A 20,593-nucleotide genomic window follows, 5' to 3' on the forward strand; every position below is an offset into this window, starting at 1 on the left:
ATCCCCGGGCCCCTGTTTAACGGACATAAACTTCGTGTCTCCTCTTTGGCTGAACGGTGCCTCCAACAAGACTCTGCTCATAATGACTGAGAAACACACACAAAGCCATGTTCTATTGTAAATATGAATAAAGAAATGGCTGGTGTGGCTTTGTTTGTGGCGACTAAAAAAAACAGGTCAAAACTAAAGTGGGGCCTCAGTTATTAGTTAGGTTCTGGCAGATGTTGATAGAAATGAAAGTCACAGCGCGATGACGTCGTCTCCCCGCTAGATGTCGACATAACACCACAAACACCCAGAAGTGACTATCACGATGATTTGTTATCTTGTGTTCTGTGTGCGAATATTGGCTCGTTGGTCTAGGGGTATGATTCTCGCTTTGGGTGCGAGAGGTCCCGGGTTCAAATCCCGGACGAGCCCTGTCTCAATTTTCAGCATTGCAGTTGATTCATAGATCACACCCACGTTTATTGTGTAAAAATAGGTGTTTTCTGCCAACTCTATATATTCTTTGCCTTGCTCCTTCTATATAATATAATATTATTATCGTGTTTACATTTATTTGTATGCTCGCCGATTAAATATATATATATACAGTATTGTTGTTTCAACTAATACAGCTACAGTAGTGCAGTATTCGTCTTGGTGCAACCTGAGATTCATCTAATGTTTTTCCTACAGTAACGTGTCAAAACGTCTGCAGTGATGTCTATGGCTTCAAATGTGGCTAAAGTTATTGAATACTACAGCCACTGTGATTACTGCTCTTATCGTAACTGTCACTGCTGTGTTGTATTGTGATGTGGTGCTTTTTACAGGAATCGTCAGCGTTCCTTGACTTGACACAGACACGGCGTGTTCCTTAAAATAGAACCTTTATTATATAAAATGCTTTTGATACAAAAATTGTCACAAGTGTAAATTAAAGCATTTCTTAGCTCGGACAACAAATACTGGGTTTCAAGGAGTTTCACTGACACAGTGGTTTGAATCGGGGGGGGGCCGACAGCCCTGAACACAGACGAGCGGCGCTGCTCAGAGTTCCCACTGATGATACTTCAACTCTGTTATCTGGACTTCTACCCGCAGCTGCAGCTCCACTGTCGCCTGACACGATGGATGCATCCTGGCCACAGCAGTTCGCCGCCTCTCAAAAGTGCTGCAATAGTTTCCTATCGGGACACGACGCGATGGACTGTGAGAACTCACACAAGAACACACTGGGATCCAGAGACGGCTGTAGGAGCTGAGTGGATATTGACTAAGTGCCGGGGTGACATCAGTCTGAATGTGACACCGAGGAGGGAACACAACCAGTAACATGCTCCACAACTACACATCCTGAATAACAAACAACAGGCTCAGCGTGGTATCCTCAGAAGCCTTGAAGGTAGTGGGCACAGACGTGTACAATTTGTCCCGAGAGGTGGTTTTTGTAAAGATTAACTGTGAAGATGAACATTCGGTAAATGGTTAGTGAATGATACTGTAGTGAAATCAGATAAGTGTTGCCTTGTACAAAGAACAATGGCCCCACATCGACGCATACTCGTGAGCACAGGAATCAGTCGGACCACCGCTGATGCTGTCGTCGATCGTCTGCCACACGTCAGATATTAATTTCAAATGGTTTTAAATATGTGACAGGAAACAAGGTGTTCAGATGCTCTGTTCTTTACCTCGGGAGCATCATGTTGCCCCCTTGGCTAGATGAGAGTGTCTGAAGAACCTCGACAACATGTCCAGAAAGTAGTTCAGACCTCAGAGCGCGCACAGATAGAAGAATACTAACTGTGAGTCGAACCACTGAATCAGTTTTGCAGTGATGAGGTTTCTGCGGATGTTTTTAGTGGCAATATATTCAAATTCCACAGCAGGATTCACTATGTTGCAGGACCACGATACCGGAGGGGAACAAGTCTGAAACAGCTTCTCTTGTTCTCTTGTGGGAAGCAGACGGGGGTTTGAACCTCTTGTCTTGTGCGATTCATTTAGTTGACGTTAAAAAACATGCTGTTTGTGATGGACAGAGATTTATCTGACGCAAACGGAAACCTTCAGCGGTGTACTGGAACCACTAGGGATTAGAAAGTCTTTTGCACCTTTCACTTTTTCTATTTCCAAAAAGACTCCTTCAAACCAGACACGGAAACATACACAATAAGCTACACTCAAAACAGAAATACAAATACGAGACGCCACTATAGGAAAACTGTGTTATTAACTGTAAAATAGCTTCATGGTCTACAGTCAGTACGAGAGTGGAACCTTTGGGCTTCCTGTGTAATTATATGTCATAGTAACTGATATAGTATGTACACGATAGCAGCAAACGTACTTTTGGTAAACGTGATGATGGGACTAAAGAGAAGGTGATGAAAGAGGTCACGGCTCGCTCACTGACTTCATTAAACATATGTACAATAGCTTTACATCATGATATTCATTTGGTTTGTCGTCGTCGCATGGTCGTTTCACGGGATCAGGACCGCAGGCTTCGTCTTCGTCGACTGGCGGCAGAGGATATTCCCAATTTGAAATGACGAGGGACACAATATCAAAAAATGTACAAAAGATTTCACCGTTTGATCTTGGCCCTGTTCCATCCGCTCACTCATTCCTAATTTGACACATTCATTCAGTCATCATCTATGATTCTATGAATTGCCTACAAAAAGCGAACAACCATTCATACGTCATTCCTGCACTCTCTCCAATCATCCATCTGTCCTTTTCCGTGGCGCGGTGTATCAGCCAGCATGAATAAAATAGCAAAATAATTCATCTCTGACCTATTTCTGTCATATTATTTTAAACACTATGTACAGTCCTGCTGCTGGTCTGCTGTGAGGGGGGCCTGGGGAGGCCATCCATGCTTAATGGATAACTTGTGACATTGGACTCGTGGTTTTCACATCTACTGGTGACTCAGTCAGTGAGTTTGGAGGGGGGGGGGGGGGTGTCTTGAAATGTTCTTCTCAACAAGCAGCCCGGCAAAGGAAGTTTTCTTCTTCTGGTGGAATGGGGATGAAAGTGGAGCTGCTTGTGTCTTGCAGAAAGGAAGGACGGGACTCAAGTCCTCAGCCTTCCCCGAGTCAGTTAGAGCAGGACACCAGGGCGACTGGAATGATGATATGAACCAAAGTGGGACATAGGAACCTAGAACAAGGCACTGGAGCCTAAGCAGCTGAGATAAAGCAGCATGTGTGAGCCGCTCGGGGCTGAAGTTGGCACATGAGTTTTCTTTCCCTGGTAAAGTTCGGAGTGAGTCCTTTACTTCCTCAGGGAGCTCCGCGGCTGCTGGAGCGTCACGACGAGTCGGTGCAAGGTGAGGGGGGAGGGGGGCACAGGTGGAAGTAGGAGCGCTCGGTGGACGGGGACGGGGGACAGCTCTCCTCGGCCGACAGGTACTGGGAGCGAGGAGTGGGCGGTGGAGGGTAGGGGTCCGAGTCCGAGTTAAGGTCCATGTAGTACTTGTTGTGTTTGCCGTGGCTGCTGTGGCCCGTGGCCTTCCAGCGGCCCGCGGACGACGGAGGCCCAGCCGGCAGGTGGTGGGGGGTGTAGTCGCTGTCGCAGACGTCCGTGCTGCAGGGCGTGGTGGGTGGGGCCGCGCCACGGACTGGGTGGTAGGGTCTGATGGGGGGGGGGACAGTAAGTTCAGTTAAGGGTTCAGGTTCACTGCTGTTACATTGAATCTGTCTATGAACTCTCATCAGCACTAATGTAGATACTGTGGAAACAGTGTGTCTGCTCAACAACATCTACACTAATAAGTAATTATAATAATAATAATAAATGTTCTATACATCTACGCCCTGGCTCCAGGTCTTTCTTCAAGGCAAACTATTGAAAGACGAAAAATGGGAAACTGGTATTTTGAAAGACGTCTGAAAATGTTCTTTTATATTTTTGTCTATTAACTCGAGGAAGGCTAGGAGTCATCTCCGGTGCTTGTAATGGCCAGTGTGTAGCCTTCTTGTGAAGTCAGCTGATAACCATAGAGGCTGCCTATTTACCACAACAACAGCTGTGTTCACCTGGAACCAGTGCAGCCCAACAAGTCTCATATATCTATGATATAAAGTTGGGCTGATGGAACAAATGTAGGGAGTCTAATATAATTCAAATATAATAACAATCACTACTAATTCAAATGTGTCTCTATGACATATTCTACATATATGGAGAGAAAAGTCAGAAAGAGCATCAACAGAATATTATCAATTCTATAAAAAAATGTTAAATGTAATTAGAATTTTAAAAATAGTAACGAATGAAATTAAAATGGGATTATAGAGGTACTGTATGAATGTTGAATTTAATTACAGTGCATAAAGTTGTTCCTTAACATACTTATATTTTCAACATATATTCTCTTCATGCATGTGTCTTTCTTTACATGAGATTTGGTAGTTTGCTTCCACTGACCACATCCTTGGACTTCTGTCACACAGTTTATTTTATACTATATCACCTTGTACAGCTCTTAATCAAACCTGCATGCTTCTTTTCATCAAATGGAAATATAATACAAGATATTCTACAATATTATAACGTTCTCTGCAGAATTCTGGACACATTTCATGAAAAATTCTCTGAAAGGCTCTTTGAAAACGTGTCATCACGGCAAAGCCCAGAGGTAAAGCTTCTGGACATAGTCCATGTGAGACATTACCTGTAAGATCTGGTGGTGGATGGGCTGTTGGACGAATAGAAGATCTCCGCGTTGTAGAGCGAGCGGTCAGTAGCCGGGGACGGAGGAGGGTTTAAGATCTACAAACAATATCAAGGTGTTATTTGACAGTCGAGAGACAACAGCAGACAGAGTGTTTGTGTGTGTGTGTACCTGAGGGTAGAAGGCTCCTTTGGTGGATGATGAGCTGCTGGATGAGGCTCCAGTCACATGGTTCCTGTCGTAGAGGGGAGCTCCACTGCTGCTGCTGCCCATAAGGCTGACGGAGCTCATCATGGACTTCCCACAGGAGATCCCTGCACACAGCAGTTCGCATTTCACTAATCCGATAACACATGAGTATCGTAGTGCGTATAAAACCACTGCAGCAGTGTGTCTGATCTCACCTTGGAAGGTGCCATGCTGGGAGCTGCTGGGGGCGATGAAGTTGAGGGGCACATGGGGCGTACCGCTGATGTACTCATGAGGAAAAGTCCCACTAGGGCCCTTGTAACGTCGACACACCACACGCTGGCAAACAAAATAAGCCCCTCCGATGACAAAGACCAGCAGGATGATGGCAATGACCGGACCGATGGTGTTGGGCCCCGTGTTGGGGGTCCCACTGGAGGGAGGTGACACATACTCTACACAAGGGAAAGCGAAAGAAAATAAAAGATCCAGAGATTGGAAGGAGTACACACAATAGGAGGTGCTGCATGTTGTACAAGTAATTTCAGTGTTTTTTACCACAGGCAAGTTCGTCTGATCCGTCGGGACAGTCAGAATAGTTGTCACACTGTTGTTTCTTGGTGATGCACTGGTTGTCACCACAGCGGAACTGGTTGGGAGGGCAGATGGCTGGAGCACAGGATGATAATAAAACATGTTAAGATACTAATTCGTTAATAGAAATAATCTAATAATAAATAATGGGTCACTTTACTTGGTCTCATTTATTTTTGACAATGACTAAATCTGATGATAATAAGGCTCCTATGATTGACTGTTATCATCATGATAATAATTTCTAATAAAGTCAATTATCATGTGTGATTCTGTGGTGGGCATGGTTAAACTGCACGTCATCTGAGCTCATCTCCACTGTTGAGATGTAACGGTATGAATATTTGACATCAAGGTTATAGTGACCAAAATTATCAGGGTTATCAGTATCATTATGGTATTTTTAAAATATGAGGAAAATGATCAAAAACTACTTATACATGAAACGGTTCATCCCTAAAAACCTACTTTCACAGTCCTGCTCATCCGAGTTATCAGCGCAGTCATGTTCGCCGTTGCAGCGCCTCTGAGCGTCAATGCAGCCTCCTTTGTCGCACTGGAACTGGAAGGCTGAGCAGACGGGGCAGTTCTCCTCATCGCTGCCGTCCTCACATTCAGAGAAGCCATCGCACCGCCAGGCCATGGGAATACAGTCGATCTCCCCAGTGGAGCAGGTGAACTGCTCCGTGGAGCAGGTGGGGGGCTCTGAGAGAGACAACGGAGGGCGACATTGGTTCACAGCGTGGTGGAGAAGAGTAAGAGGAGGTGACATTAAAGGTAAACAATGGATGTCAGGAGAGCACAGAGATAAGAGCCTGCAGCGTGTCCATATCCTGGTGCAGTCAGACCAAAAGCCACCTGGCATGGTGTGTCCGGTATCTCAAAATATTAGAGCATAATATTTCCTAAGATCACTCAAAAAAGATATAATACATTTCTGCAAATGACTGCATCAGTGCAGCGTGGAGGCGCTCAGCCTGTGGAACTGCTGAGGCTTGTTGAAGCCCTTGTTTCAGCTCCTCTGTATTGTTTGGTCGGGTGTGTCTCATCTTCCACTAGATTCTCTAAGGGGTTCAGGTCAGGCCAGTTGGCTGGCCAATCAGACACGGTCATATAATGGTCAGCAAATCTGTTGGTACTTCTTAAGGACAGAGGTCCCACTACTCAAGAGCGCTGACCACTTCCCACTGGACTTCAAGCAACTTGGATTCTGTGCCTCTGCACTTTTCCTTCAGACTCTGGAAGCTTGATTTGCACTCACTACAGACAACCAGTATCCCTCTTTGAATGAAGGGTTAATCCCCACCCTCACTCCCACCCCCTCACACTGGCTGGACACTGGAGAGCCTTGTGATTTCACACGTCAGTTCAATCCGGCTGAACTCTGAACCCAAGCGAAGCAGAATGTGTCTCGGCCCGTTCCACTGAGAAATGACCATGAAGGTATCTTCTGTCAGACTGCACCATGATACTCATTGTGATGTTGTAGTTCGTAGTTCACCTCCACAGCGCAGCAGGTCCTGCAGTAACACCAGGTGCATCGGACAGGAACAGCGAGGTGTACCATCACCCTTAGCGATGCAGATATGAGAACAGCCCCCGTTGTCGCGGGAACAAGGGTGGGATGCTGGAGAGAGAGGAAATGGTCGTTACTAAAAACTGTTCCTACCTCATCAAGGCCCCGTTAACACAGACTCAGTACATATATCCGTACCAAACTCCTGTGGGTCCATCTCTTCCACAGCGTGAATGGAGGTCAGGTATGATATCCGCCCCTGTATGCGTGTGCGTCCGTCCCCAGTCAGTTTGTCCACTCGCTCTATCATCTGCTGCTGCCGGTCGATCCAGTACAGGTGTTCTCCCAGAACTGTCAACCCTGTTGGCTGGAGAATGTTTGAATCCTGCAGGACGATGCGATTGGCTCCTGGAGGGGATGGCGTGATGTCATAAGAATGTGAAATTAGTTCAACCTGACCAATTTTGGATTTCTGATAACAACATTGGAAAGCTTATAAAAACATTTTTTTCTAAATAAATGGATTGTGTCCCTTTAATATGCTTGGCTTGGGATTTATGATGAAGATTTGATAAACTTGTCAGTTATCTCTGGTGGAAAACCTCTCTACTAAAGACAAAAGACAAGTGGTACAAACAGAGTCACTCTTAGAGAATTTGTGACCAGTTGTGGCCAGTTTTCTCTTTCTTAGAATTTTTTTCTTAGATACAAATATAAGTCAACAAAGGTGACAATAGTTATGTTTAGATATTCACATCGAGAAAAGCACTCATTTGACTTGAAATTATATTAAGATGAATTTGGTGTTAAAATATCAAACCAAAATGGACCTAAAAATATACATAAAACAATTTACAGTAATGCAAAATGAAAATACAGTCCACCATGTCACCATCATCATCATCATGGCTAGCTAATTTAACCGAGAGGTCATATAGATATATTATGATTTTTATTTGCAGATTTTGGCACGGCAACTTCTACAGCAGTGGTGTAACTAAATGCAATCAATGTACTTCCTATATTTTCTGACTGACAATATACTGTATATTCGTACATTCGTATGACTTTATTCAGATGTGACATTTACTGAGAGAGCCAAAGTGCCTGTGTAATATTTGGCAGAGAGGTGGAAGAGAGGGAGAGAGCATCATTTTTAATTACTGGCCATGGTGAGAGATGCTCACCTCACTTCTCACAGTGAATCCAGCACAAAATCACCAGAGAGTCAATTCTGCTGCCTGTCTTACAACACCTGAGACAATGAGGTGGGACTATTCTCTGTTCATTAGTTCAGAGATATTTTCTGGATATTTATTGATGACATGAAACGAAACATAATGAGCCTGTTAGTCAGATTATTACAGAAAATGTCACAGGTCCACCCTGACAACTCCTTCTTTGAAACAGTGCTTTGTGTTTGCGGTCACCCACCTGTAAGGTCACTGCTCTCAATGCGCTTGAGGTCGGCGTCGACCCAGAACAGTTTCCCCAGTTTATTGTCCAGAGCCAGAGCTACTGGTCTGATCAGTCCAGTAGTGAACAGAGATTCTCTCTCGGTCCCATCGAGACTGGCTCCTTCGATCTTAGCTGATCGCTCCTGCACTGTGGTGAAATACATGTACCTGCAGAGGAACACAGGCACATTTATATAGTATAGGACACTGTCTCTGTTCTCACTAGGATATTTCAACAAGTTCAGTAATCAGTTCTAATGTTTAGTCGGGAAGACGACTCTCGTGCATGCTCCAGTCGTAGTTTAATTCTCATTCATCCTGCCTTTCCTCCTCTCACGCATTTACACTTCCAGTTCCATGCGGTAATTTCCCTGGGCTGTCATGACAACTGGATTTCAACATATCTTAAGAACAAAGCACTTCTGCAGTGCAGCCATCAAAATAAAAAAAGGAGCCTCACCCTTTCTCAGCGCTGACCACGATGGCTCGGGGCTTGTCCGTGTCATCCTTCAGGACCACCCCCACGGTGTGTCCATCCATCCTCTGGACATTGATGGTGTTGGTTGTCTCACAGGTCCAGTAGATGTGGCGGCTGTATGGATCCAGGCTCAGGTCATGAAGCTGGTTGTCCACTGGCTGAACAGTGCTGCTCACTATCATGGACTGGGAACGAACACAGCGAGGTCATAAGTAGGCCTGTCAAGATGATTGTTATCCACTTATCCTATGATACATGGACATGAAGTTGATCATTTTTTATTGACCTCCATAATAGCCATTGTGTTTACATGTGTGTTTGTTGTCAACAACATTCCAGCCAGTGGCGCTGCTTATCCTTTCGTCTGCTCTCCTCTCTCGGAGGTGCAGTTCACTAACTGTGGTGTTTCCATCTGCTTGACGACTTGCATTTAACCCAGTGATTCTCAAATGTTTCAAGTTGCAACCAACCATAATAACCAGGCTGGTAAGTTGACATATCACTGGAACAGACAATTTGATATAAAGTCAAAAATAAAAATGTTGTTTGATTTTGAAAATATTATATAATATTTTCTCCACAAACATCTAGCAACCCCTAGAACTTATCTTGTGAGGCCATTTAAGATTCAGTGATTCGGATAACGTTTCTCTCAAAGAAAAAAAAAATCCCAAAGTATTAACCTTTAATCAGAGCAAGAGGCCATAAATGACAGAAGATCAGACGATCCATGAATAAAGTTGCTGTTGGTTTCAGGTGGTCTGTTCACCAATGTGCCAAGAAAGGGGTAGTGGTTCTACTCTTTAAAATCCACATCTCAAAAAGGGGTAGACTATAGTAGTTATTTTAACAAAATTTTAATGGAATGCCATGCAGTATTTACTCAAAACCCTTGCTTTACCAGGGAGAGAGAATGTGTCCAGTGTACAGGGATTCGGTGGTTGGGGATAGAGGTGTCGGAAGGTATTGTTGGAGGGGAGTCTTAAGACTTAGATGGAGGATTGCCCATTGAGGAGGCAGATAACACTCCCAACCCCAAGGGGGAGCCAGTGTGAGGAGGGAGAAGCTTGCTGAGGGAGACCAGAATTGACTAGGGGTGGATGAGGGCATGCGATGGAGAATAGACAGAGTGAGGGGGAGCTCCGAAATGAGTGAATGAAGGATCGGTTTGAGTGCGTGAACACAGGCCCTCGTGGTAGACACTATCACAGCAGATGGAGGCTGCACATGTTACAGGCTGTAAATGCAGCCATCTGTTTACCAAGGACTGAGGGTTTGCTGAAGTTACGTTTTATGACTTCAGAGGTCTGACTTGGAAGGTCACTGGAGCAGACATTGGATGACAACATCCTGGGCGAGTGGGTATTCTGTTTTTCCATAATGTCAGACAATTTAGCATCGGGTCATCAAAAAGTCAGAGCAAATTTTTTGATGAAGTCCCTCACGATAGAATCTCCAATATACACATGATTTGGAGAGTGGGTTGGCGGAAGAGAAACTTGGACAGGTGGAGAGAGAAGGGGGCGAATGCTAAGGTGTGTTAAGGAGCCATGTGTCACAGATGGGAGGAGGCGGGGTCAAAGTGAGAACCACACGATGGCAGGGGAGATGGAGTCGCGGCCTGGTGGGTGGAGCCTTACAATGACTGTTAACCTTCTTCGAGTTATTTCGTGGTTATTAGGAGTCTCCATCTGCTCATTTGTTTTTTTGGAGACACTCCAGTTAAAAAATGATCTAACTACAGCTGTCTGCATTTTTAAACCAACACATCATTACAGGTTTACAAGGGCTGTAAAGTCGACACAAAAACACAAACAGGACAAACCTACAGAGCCTGGGAGGTGTGATGGAGAAAAAACAACATCAAAAGCAAAGAAGAATTATATTCTAAAATATTCTTAAGACATGTTTTTATCCTCTCTACACAACAAGTGTATTTACCATGGCGCCATCGTCTCTGGCCCTGCGTATGTTCTGTCGTCCATCCAGCCAGTACACAAGCCGGTCCAGCGGGTCGTAGCTGACGGCTCGGACGTTCCTCAGGACGTGGATGGGCAGAATGATGTCAGGACTCTGCTCTCCCAACACCATCCTGCTAATACTGGCCTTTTGACTGAAGAGCAGGAAACTAGATGGAGCTGTAGAGAGAGAGAGGAGGATGGATGAAGGAGTGAGCTCGCCTAGTGGACACACCGTTCCTTCTGGCAAGAAAAAGGCTCAAGATTGCTCAGTGTGTGTTGTGAAAGACAAAGACAAACACGCAGGGTGAAAACCCAGAAGGCTAAACACACACATCATCAGAACAGCTGAGGGGGCTGGGGACGATGATCCCTGGAGTCGAGAGGGCGTGGAGGAGTAAACTCTGCTTCTGCATGTGTGTGTGTGCAGATTTTGCAATCCTTTCACCTATAACCTCGGTTATTTCATGGTTTTCCAGAAAGGGGGAAACCCCTAAAACACGTTCCAAGCCACCATTGGGCATGCACGCACACGCACACACACGCACACACACACACACGCACATCTCACTGTTTTGAAATGTTTTACAAATTACCTGGGAGCTTTTTCTTTATCTCAAAGAGGCGAAATTATCTATTTCCAATACAAACCAGCCTACTCCAAGGAATCTTTAAGACGCCATTTTGTTGGTATGAGTGTAGTCATTACCTAGACACCTAGTTTCTTGTTTCAGAATACTCACACTCATTTATAGATAAGACAATACCAGTTGCAAAAAGTTCTCTTTTTAAAGTTACAAATAATGGTATTGGAGTTCCCCTTCCTCCTCAGCGAGACAGAGGGAGAGAAGACTCTACAATATTTGACACTGTAACTATGTTTTTTTATCATATCTTCATATGTTTATCATGTGTAAGACACTGCCCTGTCTCTGTTCCTACTGTTGATGCAAACTCAACAAATGCCCTTGTTCTCTCCTTAACTCCTAAACGATTGCAAATTGATAGAAAAATATTGTTGAGGAAACGGAAAACAATAAATGAATGAGAGCAGAAATGAGTATGAAAGCATTATGCTGTGCGCTGATGGAATTAGTTCGTTGGAGATATACATTATATACATCTGTTGTCACAGCCAGTCCTGTCATTCAAACCAGACGCTACACTTGTGCTTCTCTGCACTTACAGCTACAGTTTCGTCCATCGGGGTTCAAGGTGTAGTGGGAGGCACAGCGGCACTGGGAACCAGCGGGTGTAGCCAAGCACAGGTGGGCACAGTTGCCGTTGTTATGGGAGCACTCGTTGGTACCGTCCTGGCGGGAGGAGTGGAACACCAGTATGTCTAGCATCAGCTCCAACTGACCCTGAGGACACAAGGACACATCAACAGTGAAATCTTTATCATTTTAATGACAAAAGTGGCAGAAATAAGAAATGAAACAAACTTCCAAATGATTTCCTCTTCTCCACATCTATAAAAGTACAAGTTAGGAGCACAGTAACAGTACTAATCAGAATCTGGGTTAATTTGCTGGAACTTGACTCATACATTGAACCGGTTCCATACCTGCAGCACCACTGTGCGGTTGAGTCCACTGCGTTTGTCTGCTCGCTCAATGCTGCGCAGATTGAAGTCTGTCCAGTAGATAAAGTCTCGGTACTGAGTCAGACCAAAGGGGTGAGGGAGGTCGTCGACTATAATCTCTCGCTGAAGGCCTGGAGAAGACAAGACAACCTTTAAAAAAGGACCAATCCCACCCCACCAAACCATCTGTTGGCAGACGCTTCAGCTCCATCAAAACACAGACAAACAGGCTATTAAACATCAGGGAACTGATCAAATACACTGACAGTTTCCAAAAGTAATTGATTTTTGCACCAAGTGTACAATTCTACGCACCTTCTGTTAATAAACATATTTCATATTTCTGATTCATTCTCTCAAAGTGTAATATCTTCACCATCTACTGCCATCAATCCATAACATATATTTATCTATATTTTATCTTTATTTTTTTTTCCTGCCTATACTCTTTTTTCTTATTTTTTGTCTGAATATTTGTGCACCGGTAGGATTTTATTTTTCTAATTGCGTTGTACTATGTACAATCACAATACAGGGATTGTAATTCTGTAAAAAAAGAGAAAAAAGGAAAATGTGTGGGCTTTAAACACTACATGATTTGCAGAAGACCCTTCTTGTAATAAATACATCTTGTGGAAAATGATTTGATTCTGTTTATGTGTGTGTGCAGAGTGAAATATCATTCCCACAAAGGGGGGCAGTACCCACTACTTTTTTATTTAGGTCCCTGGTGATAGAATGTGTGTGTACGTGTGTGTCCAAACCTTGCATGTTGGTGCTTTCAATCATGCACGTGTCCAGGTCTGTCCAGTAGAGTCGATGGTCTATGTAGTCAATTGTCAGCCCGTTGGCTCGGCCCACTTTGTCCACCAGGGTCATGATGGTGCTGCCGTCCATGTAGGCTCTGGCTATACGAGGTCGACCCCCCCACTCCGTCCAGTACATGTAGCTGCAGAGACAAGAGCACTGATTCAGTCTGGGACACACGTGAGACAGTTGCTATATCAATCACAAAGAGCTCAAATCTGATGCAATTTGTTTTGTATGGATCATCTACGGGAACCTGTTTCCACTTTGAAGTTGTTTTTTTTGAAGTTGCGTGAACATGGGTATGTGATCATGAAATGACATCAGATGCCTCCAGGCAAGTGTGTTGAAAGCTCAGGGCAAGGGCATCATGAAGAGGGGCATGTGTTTAAGAGTTTAGCACGCTGGCACAGGCACACACACACACACACACACACACACAGAAGTGTCTCGAGGTGGTTTGGTCGTGGAAGACGAGTGATGTCTTTGGCCTTGTTATATCAAAAAAACTGGTTCAATAGCATGTCAGTTGGAGGTTATTGGGAAAAAGAGGCGGGACAATGTCTGTTGTACCTACATACCAACAGAGTGACATCGCTGCACTCTCACTGCCCCAGACAGAGTGAGGAGGAGGCACGCTACATGAGGTCATTGGCACCAACTCATGCGCTTGAGAGACGTAAATCTCCAGCGTGTTACAGGTAACTGACACAGGGCTGCTATGCTCTATGTTACACACATGTAAAATATATATGTAATCAAGTCAAATGTCACTGTGCCGTAGATTTTGCAATAGTTAACTAATTGGGTCAATATGTCAAAGCATTTTAAATGCAGTCCTACCCATTGGCTGGGTCCAATGCCAGTGAGCGAGGGTTGTCCAGTGAGCGTGGGTTGTCAAGGTCTTTGCAGACCAGAACCTGGCGGTACTGTCCGTCCAGCCGCGCAACCTCGATACGGTTGGTGCCTGTATCGGCCCAGTAGATGTTGCGACCCATCCAGTCAACTGCCATGCCTTCTGGGTAGTCCAGTCCAAACTCTATGACATGTTCCACTGAGCTGCCGTTCATATATGCTCTGCTGATTGTCTGGAAGAAGGAAAACAGAGTGGGAGGACAAATGATGACTATACCAAACTGCTGAATGAGGAATAAATACAATGTCTAACAAATGTCAGGTAAAATAAACATCAAACTGCTCATGACATGCATTCTGACTTTATGTTTCACTTAATCTGACAAAATTCAATGACAGCTTCAATTTTTGTGTCTACACCTGGCTCACCTTGGCCTGTATGTCTGTCCAATATATTCTCCTTTCAGAGACGTCAAAGTCGAGTGCCGAGGCCTCTTTCACCCCTGTCAGAGGGATGGCCACATCGTTGCTGTTGGTTCCCAGAGAGATACTCCTGATGTTGTCCCTGAGGAGAGGACGAGCATGAGACAATGTTGGACAGATTCAATACAAGGTAAGACCACATCCAACACTAATTCAGTCATTTTTCACAACAATTGATTCTCGGGCAGAACACATAAGCTGAGCCCAGATCGACCAAACGGGAGTGAAACCAAATTAAGACCGAGACACTGAAAGAATTAAAGAAACAAAAACAGAACAAAGCCATTCAATATTCTTATCTATGATAGAAAAAACATCACTCCCTCAGTACAGTTTTGTTTTAAGAAAAACTTGGAATATGATCAAAACTAATTATAATGGAAATATGATGCCTGTCAACATGTTGTCTGACATATGAGAACTCACTACTACATAAATATGAGTGTAATAGAACATTGTGTGTAGACACATTTATCTTCAATTTCGACCTTCATTTTGATCTCAACTACATGTCAAGATTTGTGACTATAATTTGCTAAAACTGTTTAGACAGACAGACATACAGGCAAACAAACAGACAAAACACAGAGAGGCAAACAGACAGACAGACTGGCAGACAGACCTGTACTCAAAACTCAACTCAAAAAGTTGGTGTCCCCAGGACCACATTATTCATTTGAAGATGTCCGATGTAATTGATAACACTGGGGTAAGAATGTCTTGTGTTTCAGGTGCTTTGTGTCCTTTTCCACGATACTGACGTGTCTTTTTTTGTAATTTTTTTTTTTAAAGAACTGTATATAAATAACATGAGAGGAATATAGGTACAGTGGAATATAGGTAGCAGGTATGTACCTGTTGGTGAAGAGCAGGAAGGCCTCTGGCACCACACATGTCTGCAGGTCTGACAGGAGCTCCATGCCCATGGGGCAGGCACAACTGACCGCCTGCCGTCGCCAGAAACACAGATGACTGCATCCACCGTTATCCACTGCACAGCCGTTTGTACCTGGACACAGTTTGAAGGAGGTTAACATTTACTTCATTTCACATTGAATTAGGCACGTTCCGCTGTTGAAACCCGTCTTCTTACCATATGTCTCTGTCACTTTCGTGGCCTTCAGCCCCATTAGATCCGGCAGCTGATCAATGATGATCTCTCGTACCGCCGTGCCTTTGTGCACCCTCTCGATGCTGCGCCTCTGCCAGTCGGTCCAGTAAATGTAATCCCCCAGCAGAGTGAAGCCGAAGATATGAGGCAGCTTGTCCTCAAGCAGGGTCTGTCTGTTGCTGCCATCCACGTTGATCACCTGAGACGTCGGCACACAGAGGAGACAGGGAAAGGTTTAGAGTGCATACATATATCTCCTTCTTGCAGCCTTCCATTCTTAGTGGTTCAAACGACTGCCAGCTATTGAGGGATATAATACAAAACATTTAACAAAGTTAAAACACATCTTAAAGAATGTGGGGAAAATTTAACTGTAGTGTCCTTAGGTAAGACACTAAATCTGCCAGCAGCATGCAGCATGCTTCTGTTCATAAGATGCTTATTGTGACGACAAGAAAAACGTTCAAGTGATTACAAGGCCCACACAACAAATGCAGCACTAGTGATAACACATCTATATTCATGTCTGATGTTTATTTATGATTCTGAAGGTATCAATCATTAATTAGTTACATATTACTAATGTGTCTGTATTGAACAGAAACATTAATACACATCAGGAGTCACAATGCACAGACTGAAATTACATGTATTTTATCGTTGCCTGTCATGCGACCACTTGATTCATTCACCTACCAAACAGACACAGTTGTGACTAAATAACAACAGTTTTTCCCGTTGTGTTTTTTTCTGTTTATGGAAAAAACAAAATTTTTCCATTTTGATGTTCAGTAGTTGTCAGGTGCCCGTGCAAAACAACAGCCCGGGACACAAATGCAAACTCTTTCCACAGCCTCTGCAGGCATCAGATCTAAAGGGCATTAAAACTTCATGAGGATTTTCATATCTGTAGTTTCTTATCAGCTGATCACAGTTCAGTTCTTTGTCTTTCACAACACACACTGAGCAATCTTGAGCCTTTCTCTTGCCAGAAGGAACAGTGTGTCCACTAGGCGAGCTCACTCCTTCATCCACTCTCCTCTCTCAAACTACAGCTCCATCTAGTTTCCTGCTCTTCAGTCAAAAGGCCAGTATCAGTAGCAATGAAAATATTATGGTATTCACTCTTTGGGATTATCTCTCATACGGGTATTTATCTCATCAGCTGATGTGAGCCGCCATCTTGCTCAGTTCCATAAATATGTATTTTAGATATGTTGTCATATCCCCATTAACAATGTATGTTACAGGAGAGACAGCATCAGGACACACAGATTGCAAAATCACATGCCTGTTTTGTGTGTGTGTGTGTGTGTGTGTGTGTGTGTGTGTGTGTGTGCGCTCGAGTCTACGCACATATCAGTCACAAGGCATCTATTACTAGGCTGTTGAAAACTGATGAAGACACCCCTGCCAAAAAAATCCCCTGCTGTGTATCTGTGCGTGTGTGAGTGTGTGAGTGTGAGTGTGAGTGTGAGTGTGTGTGTGTGTGTGTGTGTGTGTGTGTGTGTGTGTGTGTGTGTATATGCATGTTTCTACAAGTAGAAAGCGAGAGCTGCAATTGACAAGGCTGCAATTAGACCTGGTGTCCAGCCCTCCTCCTCTCCGCCCGTGCTATTACTGGACTGACGTCGACTGAAATAGACACGTTTTTATTTTAAACACAGTACAGTCATCTGCAGTCTGAAGGGTGTGTGTGTGTGTTTGTGTGTGTCTGGTCACGCACTGCTGGGGTTCTTCACTGTGCCATGCCAGAGATTTCATAATTGGGAGGAATTATGTGGGACAATTTGCTGCACTACTACACCGTCTGTGCACAGCAAACCGACGCATTACAAGTGGTTGCTTGGTTTAGCTGAGCAGTGTGAAGCCGCCCTACAGCTGGTGAGGTCTAATGGTTTCACCCAGTCAGAACTAAGATGCTGACAAACTATTGGCCATGTCAAAGCAAAGACAACCAAAAAACAATCAGTTTTTTTCTTGAGGTCTTTTTTTGGCACTCCAGTGTGTACTGGAGGGTATAAGATCATACTGACACTAACACTTCCATCCAGAGTTATATATTACATGTTGTGAAGACTTTAGAGGAATTTAATAGCAGGTATACAGCGTATTTTGGCATATTAATCGTATGAAATGTTGAGATATAACCAAAAAACATGTTTTGTTAAGTCATAGTGACCTTGACCTTTGTCCACCAAAATCTAATCTAACCTTGAGTTCAAGTATCCCTGGTAGAAAATGTAAAGACATTTCCACACGGCGGCTGTCGACCAATCATGCCCACCGAGCACTGCTCACGCTAACCCATTGTATACGCTCATTATCGGCTACCTGTCTTATAAATGGTAATATACAACATTTACTAATGTTCCAAAAGTTCAATGTTTTTTTTTACATTAGCACATTTTAGAGGTGCGCGATACCGTAAAACCCGCAGCAATTTTTGCCCAAAATGTCAAACCTATCATAAACGACGGCCTTTTTTAAATTTAACTAATCTAATCTAGTCATAGTGAGGATTCCCCTAAAGTTAGTTGTTACAGATTTGTGACATGACATGTGGTGAGCCAATGCAAAGAAATGTTTTCATGACAGAAATGTTCACCTCTGTGTGACTCTAGTGGAAGAACTGCAGAACAGAAGACAGAAGAGTTGTCTGACTTGATGTCAATAACCAGGACCTCCTTATCGTTTGACTTTTGTTTTGAGAAGTATGACTGTTCAGATAACATTGCTTTGTTGGAGCGATTACCAGACTGTGACACTGTGATATTGTGTTATCTCATCATGTAGCCTGTCAAGCTGTGGGCACCAGTTTTCTAAAAAATGTGGCCGCGTCTTACAACACGTTTTCCTAATTGCAGTAGGTTTCCATTTAAGTTCTACAAAAATATTCTTATTTTTATGATTTTCCCCCCCACACACAAATAGCATGTAATAACTTAATGAGTCCAGATCTGTGGCCTTCACTTCAACTGTTACGGTATCAAGAATCGCCTTCGTCGACCACAGCTGCCCTCGGCCAAGCTGTTCATCCTAAACCCTGTGCACCAGCCCAGGACAGGCCTCTGTTTTCAACCGTGTCTTTTCACTGAGAGAATGTTTTACTGATTTGAATACTTCTCCACAGCTCGTTGTGTTCTCATAGATAGCTGTTTCTTGAAAAAAATGCTAGATATAAATATGTCGACAGTGTTTCATCTCCACATTATAAACCACTGTCAGTGCTGTAGTGAGGTTATGGATGACTGTGCCTTGCTTCCATCAGACATCTCAAATCCAACCCATTTATCTAGACCAAATATGAGAGTATTTATGTACATCGTACTCATATTGGACTTCCCAGATTGTATTTCCTGTGTCACTGGTGCCATAGCACCAATGACAGCTTGATTCCACCAATACAGAGGAACAAACACTGCCCCACCCAGTGAGACATGTTACACTGACATACACTTCATGTAGGATAATCTTACATATTACTGATTTGGATGGGCGATATGGATGCACTTGATCATACCGAATAATAACAATATTACTATGACATTTACATCTATTTCATGATTTTAACAATCCAAGCAGAGAATCCTAAAAAGAATCTAATTAGAAGGTGCAAACAAGAAGATCTGAGGGCAATTCCTGGGAGGGCATTCGATGCAAACATCCTGAACTGATGGACACTCCATCATGCTGATATTCCTGCTCAGCGAGTTAGAAACACAACACAAACACTACTCCCCACCTGCCCCACTCATAGGATTTGGCTCCCTGGGACTTCTTTCTCTTCCCCAAAATGAAATTCAGAATGGGACTTCCATGAAACGAAGATGTGATCTCATCGTCACAGTAACATTCCATCAAATGACAACAAAATAACTCAAGTATGGCCCAGCCCTGATCATAGAGTCTTTCTTATTAGAAAAGCAGTTTCTAGGTTGTCCTAATAAAAACGTTTGCTAACACCCTGTGCACTGACATAAAAATACTACAGAAGAAGAAAGGGAAGAGAAAGAAGAAGGGAGCAAGAGAGTAATTTCAAATCGAGAAGTTTCAGAGGAGAGCAGGGGACAAGAGGAGAAACACACACACACACACACACACACATCATTCAGACCACATCTGAACACTTTTCTAAATAAAGTCCAGTGTCGTCCCAGTGAAAGAAACTTGGTGGGGTTTGGAAAGACAATGGATTTTCATGTTGACTCCACAAAACATTTGCTCAAATCATTTAGATTAGATTTTGTCACCTTGTGTTGCCGTAGTAATACCTAGAACAAAGAAATGTAAATGCCGTTGCTGTTATTAGCAGCTATCTGTTTAATGAATGCTCATTTAAATATCTATTGAGATGACGGGGTGAGAGGGGGACCAAACGATAAAATAAACCATTCACTTTGATGGGCCCCTGATCCAAGGGAGGTTCCTGACCCCTCCACAAAAACCTATTCATTTATCACTGTGACACAATTAGACATGGCCATCCCAGTGAAAAGACGGCAGAGACTCCCTCTCTCTGCCCTCTCCTCCTTTCTCGCTCGCTCTTTCTCTCCGCTGGCTTTTTCAGGAAGAATTATGCACTGGGAGTGTGATTTTCTTCCCCGTCCTTTTTCATTTTGGGTGTGAGAACATCTCATTTCTTGACGGACGCGGGGGAAAAGGGACAAAAAGACAGAAAGAGGGCAAACTGAACGGTAACAAAGGTCTCATCGGACACGCAGGGAGACGTCAGGCCATCGCAGGACAGTTCGCATACGCTCTCACGCGCGGATATTCTCTGATCAACCTAATGAATCATGCTGGATGAATGGAATCCTGTGGAAAACAAGAGAAGCTCACGGTGTTTCATCCAGAACCGTAATACCTAGCACCAAGCGGGGAT

The 20,593-nt window shown here is 43.8% G+C and overlaps 1 protein-coding gene and 1 non-coding gene across 2 annotated transcripts in view; one reads left to right on the plus strand and one right to left on the minus strand.

Moving 5' to 3' along the window:
* Positions 1-348: 348 nt before the first annotated feature.
* Positions 349-420, plus strand: trnap-ugg. Its single transcript has one exon. It is a non-coding gene; the product is annotated as a tRNA-Pro (tRNA).
* A 438-nt stretch (positions 421-858) lies between these two features.
* The window catches only part of lrp5 (low density lipoprotein receptor-related protein 5), a 54,616-nt gene continuing 34,881 nt past the window's right edge, over positions 859-20,593 (minus strand). Inside the window, exons 12-29 of the mRNA XM_035642199.2 lie at positions 15,691-15,907; positions 15,453-15,606; positions 14,544-14,679; positions 14,103-14,347; positions 13,217-13,401; positions 12,435-12,583; positions 12,054-12,231; positions 10,851-11,047; positions 8,892-9,094; positions 8,409-8,599; positions 7,173-7,382; positions 6,960-7,085; positions 5,927-6,163; positions 5,423-5,533; positions 5,080-5,319; positions 4,847-4,989; positions 4,676-4,773; positions 859-3,633 (exon numbers count right to left, since the gene is read on the minus strand). Coding sequence (XP_035498092.2) covers positions 3,309-3,633; positions 4,676-4,773; positions 4,847-4,989; positions 5,080-5,319; positions 5,423-5,533; positions 5,927-6,163; positions 6,960-7,085; positions 7,173-7,382; positions 8,409-8,599; positions 8,892-9,094; positions 10,851-11,047; positions 12,054-12,231; positions 12,435-12,583; positions 13,217-13,401; positions 14,103-14,347; positions 14,544-14,679; positions 15,453-15,606; positions 15,691-15,907 — 3,345 coding nt within the window. The 3' untranslated portion in view covers positions 859-3,308. The remainder of the gene's footprint in view (positions 3,634-4,675; positions 4,774-4,846; positions 4,990-5,079; positions 5,320-5,422; positions 5,534-5,926; positions 6,164-6,959; positions 7,086-7,172; positions 7,383-8,408; positions 8,600-8,891; positions 9,095-10,850; positions 11,048-12,053; positions 12,232-12,434; positions 12,584-13,216; positions 13,402-14,102; positions 14,348-14,543; positions 14,680-15,452; positions 15,607-15,690; positions 15,908-20,593) is intronic.

This window comes from Scophthalmus maximus, chromosome 7 (genome assembly GCF_022379125.1).
Source record: "Scophthalmus maximus strain ysfricsl-2021 chromosome 7, ASM2237912v1, whole genome shotgun sequence".
NCBI classification, from domain to species: domain Eukaryota; kingdom Metazoa; phylum Chordata; class Actinopteri; order Pleuronectiformes; family Scophthalmidae; genus Scophthalmus; species Scophthalmus maximus.